The sequence below is a fragment of the Hibiscus syriacus genome, unplaced genomic scaffold (genome assembly GCF_006381635.1).
Source record: "Hibiscus syriacus cultivar Baekdansim isolate YM2019G1 unplaced genomic scaffold, ASM638163v2 tig00110485_pilon, whole genome shotgun sequence".
Lineage (NCBI taxonomy): Eukaryota > Viridiplantae > Streptophyta > Magnoliopsida > Malvales > Malvaceae > Hibiscus > Hibiscus syriacus.
The window spans coordinates 576,731-601,320 of record NW_024062760.1 but is presented as its reverse complement, the minus strand read 5'-3'; the positions used below and the strand labels follow the sequence as shown (position 1 = coordinate 601,320).

The window sequence follows — 24,590 nt, the reverse complement described above, 5'->3', positions numbered from 1 at the left end:
AGGTTAAAATTATATTTATTTTAATAAAATACAAAAATTTCAAAATAACCTTACAACTTTGAAAATCTTCATTTCAACCACTAAGACCATCGACCTTTCTCGTTGACGAAGCTCCACTCTACCTCACCTTCCTCGACAATCAATAACCCCATGAAATTGCAACCAATCGACGGTCAATCGATATTTTGTACCCGCGAATCTTAGGTTGACGATCGTATCCCATGCGATCCCGACGACCAATTGGTGACAACTATGGCGGCATATGACTAGGAATATGGTAGGGATTACATTGGCGGAAATGGTCGGAAAAGTCGAAAGCGGTGGATTTGGATTAGAAATTTAAGATTTTTAGGGATTTGAGGTTTTTAATAATTTAAGAGAAATTGAGATTTTTTTTATAAATTTAATAATATTTTTAATTATTTATTTAAACATATCAAAATTATTTGAATGTAATAATATCACTTAACAAAGAAAATTAATGATCATTACAATCTGAACGCCTAAAATAAAAATATTGATAAATTTTAGACACTTGAATCATTTAAAAAAATAGTTTAGATATCTATTCGTAAAAAAATGCTATAATTTAAACACTTATTTTATAATTAAATATTCTTTTTGTTTGTTGAATTATAAACATAATTACTGTTAGGGAAAAACAAAACAAAAAGCCATTTGTTTTTGTAATTTCTTGAAGTTAAATTAAGGTAAAAGGATGAGTGGACTCGGACAAACAGGCGAGTGATGGCCGAGATACGTGACGACGCGAAAGCGACTTTAAAACCCCAAACACCGTAAACAGAACCTTAGCCTTTAAAATCTCCTTTTTTATTCAATTTTCACTCTTCTCAAGGAAACATATTTTTTTATTCTTTCATTTTCTCTCATGCCAAACAACACCAAATGCTTCTTCTTCACTCGAACACTTTAATAATTAATCAAACAAACAAATAATTCACTTTACCCTCTTTCTATATATATATATATATCAATTCATAGATCCTTCTCCATTTCTCTCAGCTTCAACACGCTATAGAATCATAATCTTAAGGAATCGAAAGAGAATAAAAATGGGTTCGGTTCCTTCAGAACTGAGCTTAGATTTTAGACCAGAATTTGTACCCAAAACGATCAGTAATTTCCTCAGGGAGGTTTCATTGATCGGAACCAGTTCCGATAAGGCTTCGAGACTCGAATCTTTTGTCAACAAATTGGAAGAAGAAATGAGAAAGATCGATGGTTTTAAACGTGAACTTCCTCTTTGTGTGCTCCTTTTGAACGATGGTTCGTTTCCTCAATCAAATTAAAATCTCACGTTTATTGGGATTTCTGTGTGATTCATTTGAATTGATTCAATGGTGATTTTGGTTATTGTTTGATGGCAGCGATTTTAGCTTTGAAAGAGGAATCAATGCAATGTGTGGGGAGACGAGTTGAACCGGTTTTAGAAGAATTCATGCCATTGAAGGAGGATAATCACAGTGAAGAAGATTCTAACAAGAAAAACGATAACGATTTCAATTGTAATAAAGATAAGAAAAACTGGATGACTTCGGTTCAGCTATGGAACACTGATGATGACTATAGTAAGTGTTGACGAAAACGGGTAAAGAAAACGAAAGAACACGAGAATTTTACGAGGTTCGGCAATGTGCTTACGTCCTCGGTGCCTAGGCGGCGCTAGAAGTTTTATTCAATGATATTTTAGGTCTAGGTTACATCTCTATTTATAATAGAAAACCCTGGTACATAATTACAAAATCAACCCTGTACCGTACCGCGGGGGCTGCGCCCCCACACCCCCAACCCACATAATTCGTAACCCCACAACGAGACTTTTTATGAGCCATACATAACAAATCTCCACCTTGGCGAATATCCTGCCCCTTGGAAACTTCAATGTGGGTTGGGTTACCTTGCTTCTTTAACAACTCGAAACATTCAACAAGTCCAAGCAATGCTTGAACTTGTCTGTCGTAACTGGCTTGGTGAACATATCAGCGGCATTCTCATTAGTATGTACCTTCTGAAACAAAACCTCTCCAGATGCAACCAACTCTCTGATCTTGTGGAACCTTACATCAATATGTTTAGTTCTAGCACGATACACCTGATTCTTAGCCAAGTGAATAGCACTTTGATTATCACAAAGCAACTGAACTCCACCTTGTTGAACACCCAACTCCTTCACTAAACCAGTAAGCCATAAAGCTTCTTTTGCAGCTTCAGCCGCTGCCATGTATTCAGCTTCAGTTGTAGATAGTGCCACGACAGATTGAACAGTAGACTTCCAGCAAATAGGCCCTCCACCAAGAGTAAACACATACCCTGTCGTAGATCTTCTATTATCCAAGTCACCTGCATAATCTGAATCCACATATCCTACAACCAAAGGATTATCCCGCTGACTCCCAAAAACAATTCCATGTCCCACAGTACCCTTTAAGTACCGAAAGATCCACTTGACTGCATCCCAATGTTGCTTACCAGGTTTAGACATGTACTTACAAACTTGACTAACAGCATGAGCTAAATCAGGACGAGTACATACCATCGCATACATCAAGCAGCCAACAGCATTAGAATACGGAACCTTTGCCATATTTTCAGCTTCCTTATCTGTCTTAGGGCACTGTTCTGATGAGAGCTTAAAGTGATTCGCCAATGGAGTGCTAACTGGTTTCGCGCTGCTCATCGCAAACCTTTCTAGCATTTTCTCAACATAACCCCGTTGAGATAGCCGCAGTTTCCTTGAGTCTCTGTCCCTGCAAATTTCCATTCCAAGAATTTTCTTTGCAGCACCTAAATCTTTCATATCAAATTCCTGACTCAATAAAGTTTTCAAACCGATAACATCATCCATGTTCTTCGCAGCAATCAACATATCATCAACATACAGTAATAGAAAAATAAAAGAACCATCATCAAGGCTCTTAACATAGACACAACAATCATACTCACATCGGTTGTAGCCAATCTTGATCATATAGGAGTCAAACCGTTTATACCACTGTCTCGGAGACTGTTTTAACCCGTACAAAGATTTCTTCAATCTGCAAACTAAATGCTCGTTTCCAGGTTGAGTGAAACCTTCAGGTTGCCACATGTAGATATGCTCCTCTAAATCACCATGCAAAAAAGCAGTTTTAACATCCATCTGCTCTAAATGCAAATCCCAACTAGCCACCAATGCAAGTACTGCTCGGATTGAAGTGTGCCTGACCACAGGAGAAAAGATTTCATCATAATCAACTCCTTTCTGCTGTGAAAAACCCTTCGCTACCAAACGAGCCTTGAACTTCTCCCCCTCTTTTTCTGTTACTGCTGGTTTCTTCTTATACACCCATTTGCAACCAATCGGCTTCTTACCCTCAGGAAGGGGAACTAACTCCCATGTGCGATTGTGATTCAAAGACTCCATCTCCTCAACCATGGCTGCCATCCACTTGTCGTTTTCCTGACTAGTAACGGCATCATGAAAAGTAACTGGATCATCACTGCTAACAGTAAGTGCAAAAGATACCAAGTCTTCAAAACCCAATCTGTTCGGAGGCTTTATATTCGTCCGTCTCACCCTGTCTCTGGCGAGACTATAATCCTGCAAATCATCCGTAGTGGAACCACCAGAAGTCGGTTGAGAAGTTTCTGGTTTCTCAACTGGAAACTGCTCGAAATCTACCACTGTCGTGTCTTGCTTCTGCTGCAACATAGACTGTTCATCAAAAACGACATCTCTACTAATCACAACTTTCTTCGCAACTAGATCCCAGAACTTGAATCCTTTGACACCTTTCTTGTAACCCAGAAAAATGCACTCCTTCGATTTTGCATCAAGTTTGGATCTCTCATCAGCAGGTACATGCACATAAGCAGGACAACCAAAAATCCGTAAGTTATCAAAACTAACATCATGACCAGTCCATACCTCTTCTGCAACTTTCCCAGCCAGCGATGCCCTTGGCGATCTGTTGATAAGGTAACACGCCATGTTAACAGCCTCAGCCCAGAAGTGTTTGGGAAGCCCCGCATTCAACCGCAAACATCTGGCTCTTTCATTCAACGACCTGTTCATTCGTTCCGCAACACCATTCTGTTGTGGTGTCTTGCGCACTGTAAAATGCCTCTGAATTCCATGCTCCTTACAGAATTGTAGGAACCGTGAATCTGTGTACTCCGTACCATTATCAGACCGCAAACACTTGATTTTTCGTCCTGTTTGGTTTTCTACCTCAGCTTTCCACAGCTTGAACTTCTCAAAAACTTCAGATTTCTGTTTCAAAAAATACACCCAAACTTTCCGTGAAAAATCATCAATAAAAGTAACATAGTACCTAGATCCACCCAAAGACGATGTCGTGGAAGGCCCCATACATCAGAATGCACATAATCAAGAATCCCTTGAGTTGTGTGCTTCGCAGTCTTGAAACGGACTTTAGTCTGTTTACCAAGAACACAATACTTGCAAAAATCGAGCTTACAGCTTTTGACACCATGCAACAAGTTTCTCTTGTGTAATTCTGCCATACCACGTTCACTAAGATGAGCAAGGCGCATATGCCACAATTTTGTCGTATCATCACAGGACTCAACAGAGTGAACTCCACCTGCAACGGTACTCCCTAACAATCTGTAGATATTCCCTGCAGTCATCTTGCCTTTCATCACAGTCAATGCTCCTTTAACAATCCGAATGGTTTCCCTATCCTCGTCAGCCTTAGGGATAAAACCATTCTTGTGCAAAGTGCCCAAGGAAATCAAATTCTTCTTCAAGTCTGGGATATGTCGAACACCACTCAACGTCCGAACGGAGCCATCGTGCATCTTAATTCTGACATCACCAATACCAACAATATTGCAACATCGATCATCACCCAAATAAACCGAACCAGAATTAACCGGCCTGTATGTCGAAAACCATTCCCTATTTGGCGTGATGTGATAAGAACATCCAGAATCAAGAATCCAAGCATCCGTCAATTGTGTCGTTGAAATAGAAAGCATATCACCCTCACTGCAATCAGAAGTATCATCCTCGACCACGTTCACAGACTTGGATGAGCCATCACGCTTCTCATCGGTCTGCTTTTTCAACTTCGGACAGTCTCGCTTCATATGTCCCGCCTCCTTGCACTTGTAACAGTGAATCGTCTTCTTATCCCTGGATTTGGATCTGGAATTCCGCTTCCCGGACCCTGCCTTCTCTGGCTTCCGTCCACGATCTCGATTACCCTTGACATATAAGCTATCGGCTTGAGAGCTTTCCCCTGCATTCTGTTTCCGCTGGTTGTGAGCCAACAAGGCTGCAGTAATCTCCTCAACGTTGATAGTCTCTTTCCCATATGTAAGAGTAGTCACCATGTGTTCGTAAGAGGAAGGCAACGAACACAACAGAATCATCGCTCTGTCTTCATCCTCAATTTTCACATCAAGCCGAGCCAGATCAGAAACGATTTGATTGAAGACATTCACGTGTTGCGCCAAATCGTGATCGTCCTGCATCTTCAGCCCATACAGCCGCTGCTTCAGATACAGTTTTGTCGTTAAGGATTTGGACATAAACTGACTTTCCAACTTCCTCCAAATTTCGTCTGGAGACGATAGATGCATGACGTGATACATGACCTCATCCGCCAAGCATAATCGTATGGTTCCTGCCGCTCGCTGCTGCAATTCTTCCCAATCTTCCTCATCCATCGACGCCGGCTTTGTAGGTCGCAAAGCCTTCAAGATCCCTTGCTGCGCCAATAGATCCTTCACCCTCGTTTGCCATAATCCGAAGTTACCCTGACCATCGAATTTCGCGACTTCGAATTTTGCTCCTGACATCTGATACCAATTGTTGACGAAAACGGGTAAAGAAAACGAAAGAACACGAGAATTTTACGAGGTTCGGCAATGTGCTTACGTCCTCGGTGCCTAGGCGGCGCTAGAAGTTTTATTCAATGATATTTTAGGTCTAGGTTACATCTCTATTTATAATAGAAAACCCTGGTACATAATTACAAAATCAACCCTGTACCGTACCGCGGGGGCTGCGCCCCCACACCCCCAACCCACATAATTCGTAACCCCACAACGAGACTTTTTATGAGTCATACATAACAGTAAGGTACCTTCATGATTTTGTTGTTGTTGAAAGTTTGTAGTTCAATATGAATCGAATTTGCTAAAATTTGAAAAATTTGTCTTCGTTACAACAGATAAACAATGAAAATCCATGCAAAAACAGGGTTAAATATAGAGCAAACTTGAGTTTTACAGTGAAGAAAGAAGAGAAAAATGAGTTCTAGCAGAGCGGTTTCGTGTTCGTCCAAGGCGAATTTCCGGTCGCTGTTCAATCACCAACACCGCCACAAGCAGCAACAGCAGGGTGTTAGAAAGCAAAGGAGGTGTTGGTCATCGGAGTTGCATCGCCTGTTTGTCAATGCCTTGCACAAATTAGGAGGCTCTCAAGGTGAGGAAATGAAGAACAAATTTCGATTTTGTTTCCGGATCGTTTGTTGTTCTAGTGATCAAATATAAGAATTTAAGAACTGTGTAGCGAATTTCAGATTGTTTGAACATTTGAGACCATGGATGACATTAGATGCTTATAGGAAACCGGAGATTATGTTGTGTTAATCATTGAATTGCAATGTTCGATTCGTTTATATTCGAGTTCTTAAATCAGAAATATTCGAGCTTTCTTTTGCAGTGGCAACTCCGAAACAGATTAGGGAACTCATGCAAGTAGATGGCTTGACCGATGATGAAGTTAAGAGTCATTTGCAGGCGAGTTCTTAGTTCCTTGTATTAATGGTACTCCAATGCTTCCATTTTTCAATCCATTGATAGATTTTCCTGGCTTTCCAGAAATTCCGACTCCATACGAGACGGCTTCCGCCTTCCACACCCGCAAATCGATCAGTCATCGTTGTGCGGAGTGGTCCGTGGATGTCACAAGATCAACACGGAGGTTCTTCAAAAGTAAGCAGTTCGCAGTCTGCTTCTCCTCAAGGCCCTCTCCAGTTAGCCACGAACACCGGAGGGACCTCCACAACGGGAGGCGATAGCATGGAAGACGATGAAGACGCAAAGTCCGAAGCCTATAGCTGGAAAAGGCGTATTCACAAACCCGGAAAAGATGATGTATAGAATTTCCTCTTGATAATATACTATTGCTATGTCAGTATCATCATACATAAATGAAAGGAGAAGCTGTGAAAATTGTTGCAGAATTCGATCCATTTTCGAATCGAGTTTTCGTGTTTTCATAGAAGCATGGAGCTCTAGAACTATATAGCTTCTCCATTACTTGCTTATGTTACATTGAATCTCTGGTTGCTAGTTTTTGCTTCCTACTTTCTTGAGGATAATGATAAAGTACATGTTCCGTATTGTATTGTTCATTCGTGTCGTGTTTTAATTTTTTTTTGTTATATTCATATCAACTTTCAAATTTAAATGTCTTTTTTTACAAGAAAATCAACTTTCAAAATTATTTTAAAAAAATGAATATATATATATATATATATATATATGGAAAGTATGAGTCTTTGGCGGGGAAGACCAACCAACAACATTAATTTCGTTTGATAAATAAAATATTATTTTGTATATGACATACATGTCATGTAATAAAATATAAATTATTAAATATATTTTAAAAAATTTAAATAATTTTAGATGATTATAAAATATTATTTGCTTATAATTTTAATTTATGGACAATGTTGACACACACCCTGCAGAAGAAACTATTCGAATCTAAAACTTTTAAAAGAACAACATTTCTTTTTACGATCGAATCAATTTAATAGGTTCATTTTCACATTATTATTAAAATCATTTGATCAATCGTTAATACTCATAATATGTATCAATTCTTAGATATGAGTGCGTTGGCTATAGAGACGATAAAAACCTCAAAATTGATCGAATTTAAATGAAATTCAAATTTTGTTTAAAGTATTTCCCTAAACTATTACTATTGTGTACGAATCAAATAGTCTATGTAGTAAAAGAATTATTATTATTCTTTGAGGATCTAGATTCGAACACTAAAGATTCGATAAAAAAGTATTTTCAATTTACAGATAATATTTATATCCTGATGTTAAAATCATTATTTAAGATAGATATATTGATATTTATCATTTGAATACACACAAATTATGCATATGACATAAAATATTTACATTTAAACCCTCACTTGCAATATATATATATATAAAAGGATTCGAAATTTAGTTATCAAAATTTTAGCAGATTTAAACTTGTATAAATTTATTTTGTCAAAAGGATTGTAGAAATCTAAATAATTTTAAAATTTTAAAAATTTAAATTCGTTTTTTACAAATTTAAGTATTTCCCTAATTGATGGAGGGACAGATTCTTAACGGATTGTTGGGCCGATGCGTATAGATATTGCTGGAGCTGGAGATGAAGTTGCGGAGTGGATTGAAGAGTGTAAATCAAAAGCTGTTCTTTTCAAGCATAAGAAAACTGGCGCGGAGGTTATGTCCGTTTCAAACAGTGATGAGAACAAGGTTTTCGGTATTGGTTTTTGTTAAAATAAATGTAATTACAGAAAACGTGCTCCATCTCTTTCATTATTTACAAAAAAAGTTTACAAGACCAAATCCTTTATATACAGCCCACCAACCGTTACAAGCCTAACTAACAATCTAACTAATTAATAACTGCAATCTAACTAATTAACAACAGCCTAACTAATCAAATAATAGAAAACTAACACCCCCTCAAGTTGGTGATTAAAGATGTTGATTAACCCCAACTTGGAACTCAAATATTCATGCTGTTGAACTCCCAAAGCTTTTGTTAGAATGTCTGATTGCTGGTCTGTTGTGTTCACATACTCTGTTTTAATTATTCCTTCTTGAATTTTTTCTCGAACAAAATGACAGTCAATTTCAATATGCTTTGTTCTTTCGTGGAAAACTGGATTTGCTGCTATTTGAAGAGCTGCCTTGTTATCACACATCAACTTTGCTGGTCCTGTGTTGTTAAACCCAAGCTCATTCAGTAAGCCTGTTAACCACACTATTTCTGCAGCAGTCATTGCCATACTACGATACTCTGCCTCTGCAGATGACCTTGCAATTGTGTTTTGTTTCTTGGACTTCCAAGATAGCAAAGAGTCCCCCAGTTTTACACAAAAACCAGTTACTGACCTCTTAGTCATTGGGCAAGTTGCCCAATCTGAATCACAAAAGGCTTGAAGTTGGCATTGACTTTCTGCACTCAGCAACACTCCTTGACCTGGACTGCTTTTGATATACCTGACCACCCTCAAAGCTGCATCCAAGTGTAATTTCCTTGGTTGCTGCATGAATTGACTCAACAATTGTACTGAATAAGCAATATCAGGCCTTGTGTTGGTGAGATAAATCAATTTCCCAATCAATCTTTGATAACTTGTCTTGTCCTTTAACAGCTCGTCTTCAGAAGTCAACCTCTTATTTTGTTCCAAAGGAGTTGCAGCAGGCCTTGCACCCCCCAATCCAGTTTCTTCAATTAACTCCAATGCATACTTCCTTTGACTTATAATTATTCCCTTTGCTGATCTTAACATTTCTAAGCCAAGGAAATACCTTAATTCACCAAGATCTTTCATTTTGAAATTTTTATTCAGAATTCCTTTGAGTTCTTCAATCAATCCATTGTTATTTCCAGTTATCAAAAGATCATCCACATATATAAGCATTATGACTACTTTGCTTCCTTGTGACTTAGTAAACAATGAGTAGTCAAACTTTCTTTGAGAATAACCTGCCAACAGAAGAACCTCTGTGAGTTTCATGTTCCACTGCCTTGAAGCCTGCTTTAATCCATACAAGGATTTTTGCAGTCTGCACACCCTGGTCTCCCCCTGACTGCAAAATCCTTCAGGTAAGGACATGTATACCTCCTCAACTAAATCACCCTGGAGGAAAGAATTGTAGATGTCCATCTGAAAAAGCGGCCATTGATGAATAGAAGCAAGGGCCAAGACTGTTCTAACAGTGACCATTTTTGCCACAGGTGAGAAGGTCTCAACATAAACAACCCCTTCTCTTTGAGTGTATCCTTTAGCAACAAGACGAGCTTTAAACCTCTCCACTTCTCCATTCGATTTATATTTGATGTGATACACCCATTTACTTCCAATGGGAGTCTTATTAGAAGGCAGGGGAACCAATGACCAGGTATTATTAGATTCCAAAGCTAAAAACTCCTCATTCATGGATTTAATCCATTCAGGATTTTGAATGGCTTCAGTATAGGTCTTAGGCTCAACTAAATGAGATATAGAAGAAAGGTAAAGTTGAGTTTTAGTAGGAAGACGAGAATAAGAAAGAAAGTTAGAGATAGGATAAGTACCTGGAAGAGAGGAAGATTGGTAGGACTGCACATAATCATGTAACCAAGAAGGCTGTTTTTTGACCCTAGTAGACTGCCTAGGGGGAATAAGAATGCTACTTGATGAAGAGCCATCAGAAATAATGGGTTGAGGTGAAGGTTGAGGTGAAATGGAATCATCTGTTGAAGCTTGAGGTGATGCAGAATGAGGTGAAGAACCAGAAGGTATAAAAGATTGGGTGTGAGAAGGCATAATCAGAAAATCAGAATCAGAAATGTCTTGAATAGGAAAAAATAGAGAAGAAGAAGAAATGAAAAATTGGAAAGGAAAAATGTCCTCATGGAACTTAACATCTCTATTAACAAAAAAGGTTTTTTTTCAAGATTGAACAGTAAGTAGCCTTTTTTAGTGGCAGAATAACCCATGAAGACAGAAGGTATTGCCTTTGGGGAAAACTTATCTTTGTAATTTGGTTGGGTGGCATAACATAAACAACCAAAAACTCTCATATGAGACAAATTGGGAGGTTTACCATGAAGAAGTTCAAAGGGGCTTTTTCCAGCTAAAGAAGAAGAAGGCAACCTATTAATGATATAACAGGCTGTGGTGACACATTCCCCCCAAAACTTAACAGGAACTTGGGAATGAAACTTGAGGGCTCTAGCTACCTCTAACAAATGCTTGTGTTTTCTTTCAGCAATGCCATTTTGCTAAGGAGTATGAACACATGAACTTTGATGAACAATACCCAATGAAGAAAAAAAGGAAGAACACTCATTAGCAAAAAACTCAGAACCATTGTCACTTCTAATGTACTTGATTGTGACTGAAAAATGATTTTTTACATAGGCAAAGAATTGTTTTAAAGAAATGATTGCATCACTCTTAAGCCTCGACAAAAAAATCCAAGACATTCTTGTGTGATCATCAACAATGGTGAGAAAAGATCTATAACCACTATGAGTGGAAATCCTATAGGGTCCCCATAGATCAATATGTACCAAATCAAAAGGTGCAGAAGCTCTAGAAGTACTGTGTGGAAAAGGTAACCTAGATTGTTTAGCAAGAGGACAAATTGAGCATTTAAGGACATTGTCAGCATGAAATTTATGAGATTGTAAATATGGAATTTTATGTAAACTAGAGAAAGATGAGTGTCCTAAACGAGCATGCCAAAGTTTTGTATTATTGACAGTTGAAAGATTCATACAATTGGAAGAGCCCAAGGCAGGACCACAAGAAAAGGAATTACAGTGATTAACAGAAAAAATACCAGAATCAAAAGTTGAAGAATCAAAAAAGTACAGCCCACGAGACTCCCTACCAATCCCCTTCATCTTTCCAGTAGAGAGATCCTGTAAAATGCAGAAGTCAGGGTAAAATGAAACAGTACAATTAAGCTCTTTGGTCAACTTAGAAACATACAAAAGGTTGTGTGCAAAATCTGGAATAATCAGGACATGTTTAAGGGAATTGTTATGGTCAAGAGGAAAAGAACCTGTATATGTTATGGGGGCTGTTTGACCATTAGGTAAGTATACAAATCTAGAGGCTGATGTGCAAGGAACTGGAGAGACTAGTTTTTGAAAATCTGATAACATATGGTCAGTGGCCCCTGAGTCTAATATCCAATTGAAAGAAAGACTAGTGGTAGCAGAGGTAATACCTGCAGTATTTGCTGCTGCAGCTGGCATTGTATCCACAGAAGGAGCCATGTTCAAGAGATGAAGTATTTGATCATATTGAGCCTTTGTAAACATAGGAACACTGGAGACAGTATCTGGCTGTGACTCAGAACTTGTCTGATTGTGAGAACCAAGAGGAGACCGAGTAGAGGCCAAAGCAACCTGGCCAGCTTTCTTCTTTGAGAACTTAAAATCAGCAGGAAATCCAATCAACCGGTAGCAATTCTCACGTTTATGCCCACGAACCTTGCAATAGTCACACACACCAGAAAATCTTTTTTTATCAGCATTCCCAACAGAGGTGGAGTACAAAGCCGAGACCTCGGAAATTAGAGAAAGGGAAGAAGAGTGAATCCTCTGTGATTCCTCTTGAACCAGCATCGAATACGCCATGTTCACAGTCGGCAATGGCTGCATGAGTAGAATTTGGCTTCGCACAGCAGTGTATGTCTCATTTAGGCCCATGAGAAATTGAAATAATTTCTGCTGTGCATAGTGAGCAATCGTGCGTTGTGAAAGAGCACAATCACAAGGGGAAATGGGAGCCAAGGCTTCATACTCATCCCAAAGTGATTTCAATCGAGTGAAATAGGTTGAGATGGAGGAATCACCTTGATTCAGGAGCGCGATTTCTCGGTGAAGAAAGAAGGATCTGGAACCATCAACTTTGGCAAACCTCTCCCTCAAATCCTGCCAAACCGAGGCAGCACTCGATGCGAAAACAATCCCAGCAGAGAGCTCTTTGCTGACTGTATTAAGAATCCAAGGCAGGACGAGAGCGTTACACCTCTCCCATTGAGGATGTAAAGACTCATCGAAATCTTCTCGTCGGCAATCACCGGGGACAAAGCCCAATTTATTCTTCTCAAGTAGGGCAATCTTCATCGACTGGCTCCACACACCATAGTTCTCGATGCCGAGAAGCTGATGCGAAACAAGTAGGAATCCCGGTGCATCGGAGGCATGCAGGAACAGCGGGTGGTTGAAATCAAATGCTGAATTTTCCATGGCTGTTGCGGAGAAGAGAAAAGGAGAAGAGAAATCCCTAAAATGATTTTGACCAAACAAAGCAGAGTCAAGGAAAAAAAATCAGCTGACTCGTGATACCATGTTAAAAGAAGTGTAATTACAGAAAACGTGCTCCATCTCTTTCATTATCTACAAAAAAAGTTTACAAGACCAAATCCTTTATATACAGCCCACCAACCGTTACAAGCCTAACTAACAATCTAACTAATTAATAATTGCAATCTAACTAATTAACAACAGCCTAACTAATCAAATAACAGAAAACTAACAGTTTTCGAACTCCACCGTAAGTTCTTCATTATTTCACTTAAAAAAATTATGAACTGAGAATTTAGTAAAGCTTGAGCTTACTACTACCGTTGGCTAAATTAATTGGTGTGTATGATGTTTTTGAGAAAAATGCTTTATGCATTTTAATTCAGAATGGTGGAGTGCTTTGATTTGGTAGTCTGAATAAGTATGATGCTTAGAGAACTATTATGTGGTGATTTGAACCAATAAGTTGCACAAGTTCTTATGATCTGTGCTATGTGGTTGATGCAGAAAGGATTCCACCGGAATTCCTCACATCTTGGAACACAGTGTATTATGTGGTACAAGGAAGTATCCGCTGAAGGAACCATTTGTTGAATTGTTAAAGGGGAGCTTGAACACTTTTCTGAATGCATTGCATTCACCTATCCTGATAGACTTATCCTGTTGCTTCCGCCAATGCAAAGGTAAAAAGCCTTTGCTTTCAATGACATTGAGAAATGGCAGAATGGGGGCAGTGTAGTTAATACACAGTAGACTGCAAGATAGCACAAATTATGAATTTCAGTGGGGTTGGAGGTGGTGCAAATTATAACTGAAGGCCCAGTGCAATTTCCTTCCCTGCAGCCATAAGAAAACTGCAGAGTCAAATACGAAAAAAGCAAAAAAAAGTTTCGAGAATGAAACTGTGATGTTACAATTCAATTTTGATGTGGTTTGTATTTTCTAAACAGGATTTCTATAATCTTGTTGATGTATACCTGGATGCTGTCTTCTTCCCCATGTGCATTTGATATTGTTTTAAATCTTATTTCGTCGAATTCGACTTTCTCGTTTGCAGAATAAAGTAAAAGGAACCGATTTATATTGTCATTCATCTAAATATTTTGCTTGCAAAGGTTAATTATGCTTCTGTTGCATCTTTCCTTGCACCGCAGTTTAAAGGATTTCAAGGAATTTGCGGATGCCATCGATGCCGTTAAAGACAACGGAGTTGCTGTTGTTGTGGCATCACCGGACGATGTCGAAACCGCCAACAAGGAGTGGTCGAGCTTTTTTGAAGTGAAGAGAGCCCATAAGAATTGCTTGGATCCCAAGTCAATCCGAACACCATTTCCCAAATAGAGTGAGAAAGGAAGTCCTTGCGGCATGAACTATATGCAATATCCGTAGTACGACATTTCCAAATCGTAAAATAGATGCATTATCTTAGACATTTAAATATTTTCATTGAATTAATAATTAAAATCAATTGAAAAAAGAAAATTTGAATTTTATAATTTTTTTATTTATGGTTTGAATTTGTTTAGTTATATGATATTTTTGACTGATAAGGAGGCCAGAGGCCAAAACAAAGAGTTGTTTCCTTAAATAAGGGGGACCATGACGGTCCCTATGGAGACAATCAACTAAGTGCGACGGATGGCTTGGAAGAATATGCAAGCATCATTGTTGCGGATGATATTTTAATTATCAAAATAATTTATATTTTTTTATTTAACAATTTGTGTAATATTATTTATGTGCAATTGGGGTGGGTATGGATCGAAACTGAGTTGAGGGAATTTTATTTTTATTTTTGAATTTGTTGAGTTTACAAGTATTGTTTATCATCCGAATTTTGTTTATTTTTTTAGTCCTTTTAGATTTATAAAATTTGAATAGAATTGAATATTTTTATTTAAGTTTTGCAAATTTAAGTTTAATTATTTATATTTTTATGATATTAATTAATTTTAATTTATCTCTAGTCATATACTATTCATTTAGAGAAAATCGTTAAATGGGATCAATATGCATCATAACATTATAATATATATAATTAAATTTAAAAATTCATCTTGATTCAATTCGAATTGAATTTTATAAACAGACTCAATTTGAATTAATTTTTATAAATTTGATTTAATTTTGAATTCTAAAATAATACTTAGATGCCCTCATATTAAAACTACATAAAGGTCTTGGTCAGCTTTGTATATTGCCCCATCTTGTTTCTTCCTAGTAACTTCCATCCGATGCAGACACAACGTACATGCTCAAGTCGTTTTAGAAAATTGAATCTGGATTGAGACACTAACCAACAGCTTAACCCATATACTTGAATGATAGTTACTATTCGATTCAGTCAAGTTAAATAAGAACTCATTAAGTGACCTTAGTGATTAAAGAGAATGTTTTTATCATATTTTGGATTTAAACAGTAACGTTTATGGCATGTGTGTATGTACAATGTCAATGACTAAGAAAAATTATGAACAAATGTTATTTTATAATCACTCTATGTTATTAAGAAAAATCAAATTAAATAAAAAGTCGAATATATTTAAGATTACGATGAGTCAATATATATATATTATTTAAACAAATATTTAACTATGACAAGTTGGTAGCATCATCTCAGCAGTTTAATTAAACCATTGACCATATAGAAGACTCTACCCTAGTTCCAAATATTATATACGCTACTATACATCCTCGTATAGGAAGTTACATCTTACACGAAGGGGGCGCTAACTATCCCACCAAAACATGTATCCTCCGGTTGAAAACATGCAGGAAAATCCCCCGACTCCGAGCGGACATCCCGGTGGGATCCCGGCCACATCCCATTCATCTCTACCATCATCATGCATACATCTCCAGAGTTCCCTCCGCTCCTATACAAGGACAATGGACTTCCGGTCTTTGCCATTGTTTCAACGACCCCGTAAACTGTAAGTCTATAGTCTCAAATTTTCCTTCGATTTCATTTGAAGTATTCACATCAGACACCATTTTCTCATCATTTTTTCTCCCATTTTTAGGTGTGATTACTTGTGTGTGTCCTTGTATCACTTTCGGACAGATAACGGAGATCATCAACCGCGGATCTAAAAGTAAATTTTCTGTTTCAAACATATATATATATATGTTAGAGTATCGTTTTTATTTATATTTTTTTGGGGTTGCAGCTTGCGTTTCGAGGGGAGTTTTGTTTGGGATGTTGGCTATGGTGGGATGTGCATGCTTCTATTCATGCTTCTACCGCTCAAAGCTAAGGGGACAATACGATTTACAAGAGGAGCCTTGTACGGATTGCTTGGTTCACTTCTGCTGTGCCTCTTGTGCCCTCTGCCAAGAGTATCGAGAGCTCAAGAACCGCGGATTTGATATGGGAATCGGTAATCATATTTTCAACTCTTCCTCTTCATTTTATATGATTGAAAATCTTAAGTTAATTTACGATCAACGTTTTGAAATAAACAAATTTTAATTTTATTAGGTAAAATATAGATATAATTGATATGATCAATTCAAACTATTTTTATAAAAAAAATTGATCTTGAAGAATCAAATCAATTTAAAATCAGTCGGATCCAAATCTCATTTCCATCCCTAGTCGAACGCTTATGCTCGTAACATACTAATGAGAAAGTTATGAAGAAGAAAAAAACAAAAAAGTATATAAGAAAAAAAATCAAATGATTTAAGATAGAAAACCAACTAATTAAGTAAAAAAAGTAGGATAAGTTACGAGTTTAGTACTTAGATTATCAATTTTGATCCGTTTTAATATTCAAACTTTTAATTTTTTTTTCAAAATTATACCTAAAGTTTAATTTTTGTTTCATTTTAGTACCATCGTTCAAAATATAACGTTAAATTTTAAAAAAAAGTGAAAGCTTAGGTACTAAAACGGACCAAAATTGATAGTTTAGGAACTAAACACATTAAGTTTTTAACGACGGGGCATTAAAATAAAACAAAAATTAAACGTTAGGTATGATTTGAAAAAATTGAAAGTTTAGGTAGTAAAACAGACCATAACTGATAATTTAAGTACTAAATACATAATTTATCCTGAAAAAATACATAATTGGACTAATTTTTCACTTAAACATAAAAGTAATAAACTTTTCCACAATTAATTGTTTTTAAAATAATTAAAAAAAAATACAACATGCATATTCAAGCAAACCCTATGAACACAATGACTAGGTCAACATATATAACCATAACTTAATATAAAAATATATTTCAAGGATAACGATATGTTTTCTAATAATAATAAAATATTTACTAAATTGATAAGAAGAAAACAAAAGATCAGCCAGTGGCATTGACTTGAGACTTGGTACTTAATACGTACATATATGTGGTTTAATTAATCAAGTATGGTTGTTGATAATTAATGAAGGCTGGGAAGCCAACATGGACAGACAGAAGCGAGGAGTTACAATGGCTCCCATCGTGGTTCCCGGGATGGCAAGATGACCCCTCATCGTGCTTCTCTCGTGTCTCCGTGATTATCACCGTCGGTTATATCGTATTCTTACAGTGGCTCCGACCTTTCGTTTATGTTACTGACACGGTAACGATGATGTTTTCTTTCTCGTCTTGCAGCCTACTACCCTACCTCCCCCTTACCTCATTGTATATGTGAATAGGGTGTTGTTGTTGTTGTGTATGCTTAAATATATTCTCCACATGATAGTTCTTGTGTAACACTTTGATTTTCCGACAAGGATTAAATTCTAAAATTATGAAATTATTGAGGCCAAAGTATAAATGCATAAAAATTGTGTCTAATGTGTGAATATTAAGAAGCCGGGGTTTAAAATGTAATTTTATGAAAGTTAAATCCTTATAATACAATTTACTCAGGTTTTTATAATTTTAAAAGATAAAAAAAGAGAGTCATTCGAAAGAATGTAGCATCTTCAACTCATGATAACCCAAAAGGTGTTATAGTTAAGTGATAACCCAAAAAAATTTATAGATTGAGTCAATATAAATATAATAAAACTTTCATCTAAAATAATTTATAGATTATTATTTTTAAAATTTTAAAATATAATAACAATTATATATATGGATTAAATCTAGAAAAAATATTAAATGGATCAATATAGTTTTTTTTAACATAATTCATACATGTTTTTATTTAGGGTAAACTAACTATTTGGTCACCCGTCTGTTACTTAATTTATGTTTTGGTCACTCAACTATTATTTTTTCAAAATCATAGCTAACCTTACATTTTGGTTCTATTTTGATCACTCACCATTAAAAAATTTAACGATGTTAACATGACATATTTTTAATTATTTTTAAATCATGATATAACATTATCTTATGATGACACATCAACCTCACAGCTTTAAAGATGAGTAACCAAAACATAAATTAAGTGTGATTTAAAATAGATAATAGTTATATGAATAAAACAGAAAGTAAATAATTTATGAATGACTCAATAAGTAATTTACCTTTTTTGGGCACAAGGGGCCATGACCTAGGTAGGCCTGGGCTCGGATCCGCCCCTGTTATAGTCTACAAATATTAATCCTTTTTATGAAAACACTTCAGACTAGCCAAATACAATCGCAATTAGTATCCTATTGGTATTAGACTTTTTTTTTTCAATATTAAAATAGTTTAATGTTTATCAAAATGATCATTTCGGCTCATATTCTTTTCTAAGAACATTTTGACCCTTAATATTTTATTTTGAGATAAAATAAATTCATCTATATGAAACGGAAAATATGAAAGCTTGTTAACTATCGTCTAATCTTTAATCATTAACTGTGACCTTTCATCTAAATCAAAACAAGTGAATTGTTTAACATCGTACAACTTAATCATATTTCTTTTTAAAGAATTTGAAAGGGTTGTAAAATAATATTTATTTATAATTTTTAATCGTCGATAACATATAAATATTTTATTAGGATTAATATTTGAATATAAAATATTTAAAAATCAAAAAAAAAATTACCACTTGTTTCAATAAAAATTATATATTATTGTCTACTTAAGTACTAAATTAGAAGACCGTAATAATTTAGATTGACCCACTTAATAATACGACTAGTGCAAGTAGGCTCTTATGACATATGAAAAGTATCCCATTTATTTATAACACGTTCTTTTACAAAACTAAAGGGGTTGTTGGCACAAAAGCTTTGACTCGAAGCAAATGGACTCTGTGAGTCGGTCCCATACCAAACGCGCTATTCAATTATATTCGCCCATCAACGACTTCATCGGTAGGTATTTGGTTAGGGACTAATCTATCAACAAAGGATAATTTTTTTTACTAAATATGTGAACATAAATGATTGATTTATGTTAATTTTGGTGTCAAATGATTTAACGAGAAAATTCAACGATTTCATTTTATCGAATTAATATTTTTTCCTCACAAATTACGATAACTAAATTTTAACAAATTAAAGCAAGAGGGACTAATCTATCAACTTTCATAAAGTTGCGAGATGAAATTCAAATCTTACATTTCTTATATGATTTCACACTGCACCAAACTCTCACCAGCTCCCCATTTGCCCTACTTAGACAATGATAGGATACGTGGGTCCCACCACTAATCATTTTATTACTTAAAAATATTTTTCTTATGGATTTTTTCAATATCTTAATCTATGAATTTTTTTTTGAAATACATTCGATAAATATAAAACTTGATTTTTTTCATTTGAGATTTATTTTCATAAAATATTACAATTATAATTCATTTAATTTAATAATTATAACTAAAATTATGCATTAAAATATTATTTAAGTAATCAATAACAAATTAATTTAATAGAATGAAACATTATTTTCTAAAAAATAATATCACTAAATTTAAATCTTAATATTCTAAATGAAAAATAAATAAATTGAGAGGATCACTCCTTAGTAAACATTTTACAATTCCCAAATTGTATTAGTTGAATATATCAACTATATTAGTTTAAGATAAACTACGCCAATGATCATTAATGTTTGAGTAACTGTTTGTTTTCATTATTGATATTTGAAAAGTCATAAATCAGTCATTAACGTTATCGTTTGTTGCAAAATAGTCGCCCAATGTTATCAGTCGTTAATGTGGGTGACGAAAAACTAATGTGGCACGTTAATCTGATTTTATATAAAAATATAAACAAAATGTAAGGATGATTTTATAAAATAGTCATTTTTGGCATCCTTTGACATTCAACCCAACCCCTCCTTCAACCTTACCCCTTCTTCTTCTCGTCTGGGTTCAAGCTGAGAATAGTGGCTAGAACCTGATCCTGATGATGAGAATGAAACAAAATGGGCCAGTGAAGGTTTACCTGCTTCTTGTGGTAACTTCAAATATGGAGGGTCCAAAAACGTTGAAGATCGTCTTATGTTTTCCCACTTGATATATTGGGAAAAAGGAACATCTAGTGAAAGAAAAACGAAGAGTCCTCCTTGATTTCACTTCCTATTTTGATTCAAACGTAAGGCCTTGTGGGTGATGCAACCACCATCAACACCCTGAAACTTGAGGCTGGTCGAAGTGTTCTGTGGAGCCGCGAAATCAGCTCGTGGGGTGGAAATCTTAAAAGCTCTAATGGCATCTGCAATGTTAATACCTCTCGATTGTTCGAATTTGACCTTTTCTTCACTGGACCCGACATCCAAATTGCCATCCTCTGATTGGTTTCTTCACTGGACCAGTTCCATAATCTAAGTAGGCCAAGAGCTACAGTTGTTTCAGCTAAGCCATTGATTCTCACTATATATACCTGCAAATTTGACACAACAATTGTTTCTCCATGCACTTTTATCAGTATACACCAAATGTCAACAGGCTTGAATTCATTTCATCCATTAATTGTCATAAGCAAATAATGGGGTAAAAAGTATAAGACTATACCTTGAACTTGAAAGGCTTGATCAACTGGAAAACTACAACATCTCCGACGAGTAAACCGTATTTCTTCCACCCGCCTACTGAACGATGTCCTTCGAACGAGAAAATTGATCCGATACTCTTTTCCGGTTTCATCAACCAGTATAAATAAGAACAAAGGGCAAAAACCCATAATAGTCATGTTATCTACGTAGTCAAAGGCTTACCCACTTCTTGTGGTAACATTTAGAAGGGTTGAAGAAGAAGAAGAAGAAGAAGAATAAATGGTTGGGTTGAGGAAGAAAAATGAAAGAAAGAGTCGTTTAAAGACAGAGGAAGAAGAAAAAAAGAAATGAATAACAAAAAAGGAACAATATGTTGAAGAGGTTGAAGAAGAAGCAAAATCAGCCAAAAATATTTAGTTGAAGAAGAAAAAGAGTTGGGTTGAAGAAGAAGGGGAGATCAAAATGGTCAAAGGATGCCAAAAAATTTGTTAACGTAACACATCAGCTTTTCGTCACCCACAATAACAGTGATTAAAGTGGTTATTTTGTACAAACAATAACGTTATTAGTAATTGATTTGTGACTTTTCAAATATTAGTGGTGAAAACGAACACTTACACCAAACATTAGTGACCATTGACATGATTTACGCATTAGTTTGTATATTAGTTGAATAATATATCAAATATTAGTAGTTAAACCAATATATGTATATTTTAATTAAGAAATAAAGTATTTATGAACCGAGTCTAATATGATGAACTCATCACCGGGTCATCATTAGTCATGCAATTTGGGGGCTTCACCAACCTCCGACCGGGTGATGGCGGACGGTTCACCAACCGGCATTTTCAGCATCCTTATAACCCCTTGGCATTCATCATCTTTCAACTCAGATTTTCAAACCCAAATTGGATCTCTTGATTTCCACAAAAAAAACAGGCGAATCAAAGAAAGAATTCTTATTGCAAAAAAAATCATCAGAGCAATGGCAGCCAACAACCAAGATCAACAATCTCAAGCTGGTAGGCACCAGGAAGTTGGCCACAAGAGTCTTCTGCAAAGCGATGCTCTTTACCAGGTATAAGCACATCACGTGGCTTTGATCCTTCTTCTGAAAAATCATTGTCCGAATCTTGTATTGTTTTTTTAATCGATGTTTTGATTTGGGTTTTTGGTTTTGAAAATTGGGTTTCTATTTTTGTAGTATATACTGGAGACTAGTGTGTATCCGAGGGAGCCTGAAGCCATGAAAGAGCTCAGAGAGTTGACAGCCAAGCATCCATGGTTGGTTTCTTAATGAAACCCAGATTTTTCTTTCTTTGTTGATTTGATTTGAATTGGTTTTGAAAATGAAAACAGGAACCTTATGACCACATCAGCTGATGAAGGCCAATTCCTGAACATGCTTCTTAAGTTGATCAATGCAAAGAACACCATGGAGATCGGTGTTTACACCGGCTATTCTCTTCTAGCCACCGCCCTTGCTCTCCCTGATGACGGCAAGGTAAGTTGATCAATGCTTACATATGCATGTATCTGTTATAGATGGCAATTTTACCTGAAATTAACGGACTCGAACTTCTTAACCGTTTTTTTTTATTATTATAAGAAAATTTTGAGTTTGTATCAAATTTAAAGAGCCATGTCAGGTTTTAGTCGGTCGGATTGTATAACGGGTTGGGTCGGATCACAATGGAATTTATGATAAAAATCTCCAACCTGATATAAGGTAATAGTTTTTTATTTATTTATAAATTTAGGGATAATTACTATAAGATCTCTTTATGTATTTTTTCCATTTAGATCCTTATATTAATAAAAATTTAAATTTGGGTCAAATCAAGTTTGATTATAGAGAATATGCTCATTGGGTCAGGTCAACATGTATAGTTCTTAAGTCGAGTTCGATTGTATACTTCTCAAGTTGGATCGAGTCGGATCATAGTGTATACTTATCATGTCGGGTCGGATCATAGTGTATACTTATCATGTCGGGTCAGATCAAAGTGTTTGCTCATAAGGTCGAATCAGGTTCATCCAAAGGGAATATGCTTTTTAGGTTGGATTTGCTAAAAACCCGACCCGCTGCATCTGTATGTATTCATTAGATGACATTGGAAATTGAATTGCAGATCTTGGCCATGGATATCAACAGAGAAAACTACGAGCTGGGTTTGCCTGTGATCCAGAAAGCTGGTGTTTCACACAAGATTGAGTTCAAAGAAGGCCCTGCTATGCCGGTTCTTGACCAATTAGTCGAAGATGTAAAATTCCCCCCCCCCCGGGTTTGTTTTTATTCCTCAATCAGAACTTCGGAGTGCTGAAAAGAATCAACTTTTTTTGTGCAGGAAAAGAACCATGGATCGTATGATTTCATCTTCGTCGATGCTGATAAAGACAACTACATTAACTACCACGAGAGGCTGATAAAACTGGTGAAAGTCGGCGGTTTGATCGGTTACGACAACACGCTGTGGAACGGATCGGTGGTCGCACCGCCTGATGCTCCTCTTAGGAAGTACGTTAGGTATTATAGAGAGTTTGTTCTGGAACTCAACAAGGCTCTTGCTGTTGATCCCAGGATTGAGATCTGCATGCTCCCTGTTGGTGATGGAATCACCCTTTGCCGCCGCATCAAATGAGCCACCACCGATGCTGCCGCGACCCAAGGTTGACAAGCTGATATAACTTCCAAACTTCATTTTTCAAAAATATGGTGTAAATTTAATTTGGCATTCATGAAAGAAATGCCTATCTACAATTATCAAACCGCGATTAATTTCTCAAAATGTGAGTGATTGGATTAACCAATGAGTCTAATAATAAAAACACCTGAGATTCTGAAACAAAAGTATAACACTTAAATCTAAAATGAAAACATATCAATAACATCCTTTGGGGGAAAAGGGAAAGAAACGAACCATGAAAATTTTCACTGGTTTCTCTTTCGGGACCTTACCCTGGGATGGTGGCACCTCCCACCTCGGATCAGCCACCAGCATTGCTTTGACAGATAGCGTAGACCCGAGAAGTGTGGCCTCCGCCTTTGACTTAAATTCTCATGTCGACGCAGGCAAAACAGTGGTGGTATAGGAGGATTGGATCAACGACCTTGAAACAATCTCCTACTGTGAATTTCAACATCTGAAACTTCTATTCCCGAACCGAGACAATCCTTTACACCAAAGAGGAACTGAAAACTGGATAATGTCCCAAAGTTAGCTTAAAAAAGCTGCTCTCTGCTCAAATTGTCCAATAGGAATAACTCAATTACCAAAGGCATAGATCGATTAAAAGTGTAGGTGCTACATTGTCCTGGAATTCAAAGGGTTGTGCATTCCAGGACAACGATCTATGATTATCAGAGTCAGATAAAGAAGATGACAAAGGCATAGATCGATTAAAAACTAGCTTCAAATACAAGCATCTATATAATGTGATTAGAAACAAATATGAGCAAGTTTGGAGAACCTTGATGTTGGGGTTTTAGAATATCAAAAGCTCTGTTTTGAAAATCGGACCGGACCGGCCGGTTCAACCGGGAACCGTTGTTTAGTCCGGTTCAATATAAATCGGTTGAACCGCTATTAGTGAACCGGCTAAAACCGTTGAACCGT

At 36.3% G+C, this 24,590-nt stretch overlaps 4 protein-coding genes across 6 annotated transcripts; all 4 read left to right on the top strand.

Annotated features, from left to right (window-relative positions):
* Positions 1-658: 658 nt before the first annotated feature.
* On the top strand, positions 659-23,784 carry LOC120129393 (caffeoyl-CoA O-methyltransferase-like). Of its 3 annotated transcripts, none has more exons than XM_039146904.1 (6): positions 659-694; positions 21,949-22,051; positions 22,178-22,257; positions 22,333-22,477; positions 23,106-23,237; positions 23,322-23,615. In XM_039146904.1, the coding sequence occupies exons 2-6, from the start codon at positions 21,959-21,961 to the stop codon at positions 23,613-23,615; spliced, it is 744 nt and encodes a 247-aa protein (XP_039002835.1). In that variant the 5' UTR covers positions 659-694; positions 21,949-21,958. The 3 variants fall into 3 exon arrangements, with proteins under 3 accessions (XP_039002835.1, XP_039002836.1, XP_039002837.1); XM_039146905.1 differs by lacking the exon at positions 659-694 and adding an exon at positions 7,200-7,227 and having other exon boundaries at positions 21,955-22,051; XM_039146906.1 differs by lacking the exon at positions 659-694 and having other exon boundaries at positions 21,959-22,051; positions 23,322-23,784.
* On the top strand, positions 1,065-1,600 carry LOC120129328 (transcription factor HHO5-like). The gene is made up of 2 exons (XM_039146851.1): positions 1,065-1,287; positions 1,389-1,600. Exons 1-2 carry the CDS (start codon positions 1,074-1,076, stop codon positions 1,598-1,600), a joined length of 426 nt encoding a protein of 141 aa, XP_039002782.1. The 5' UTR covers positions 1,065-1,073.
* Positions 6,283-6,801, top strand: LOC120129327 (transcription factor HHO2-like). The gene is made up of 2 exons (XM_039146850.1): positions 6,283-6,457; positions 6,698-6,801. The coding sequence occupies exons 1-2, from the start codon at positions 6,283-6,285 to the stop codon at positions 6,784-6,786; spliced, it is 264 nt and encodes an 87-aa protein (XP_039002781.1). The 3' UTR covers positions 6,787-6,801.
* Positions 14,218-17,838, top strand: LOC120129326 (protein PLANT CADMIUM RESISTANCE 2-like). The gene is made up of 5 exons (XM_039146848.1): positions 14,218-14,408; positions 15,871-16,028; positions 16,119-16,190; positions 16,266-16,475; positions 17,492-17,838. Exons 1-5 carry the CDS (start codon positions 14,218-14,220, stop codon positions 17,566-17,568), a joined length of 708 nt encoding a protein of 235 aa, XP_039002779.1. The 3' UTR covers positions 17,569-17,838.
* Positions 23,785-24,590: the final 806 nt, after the last annotated feature.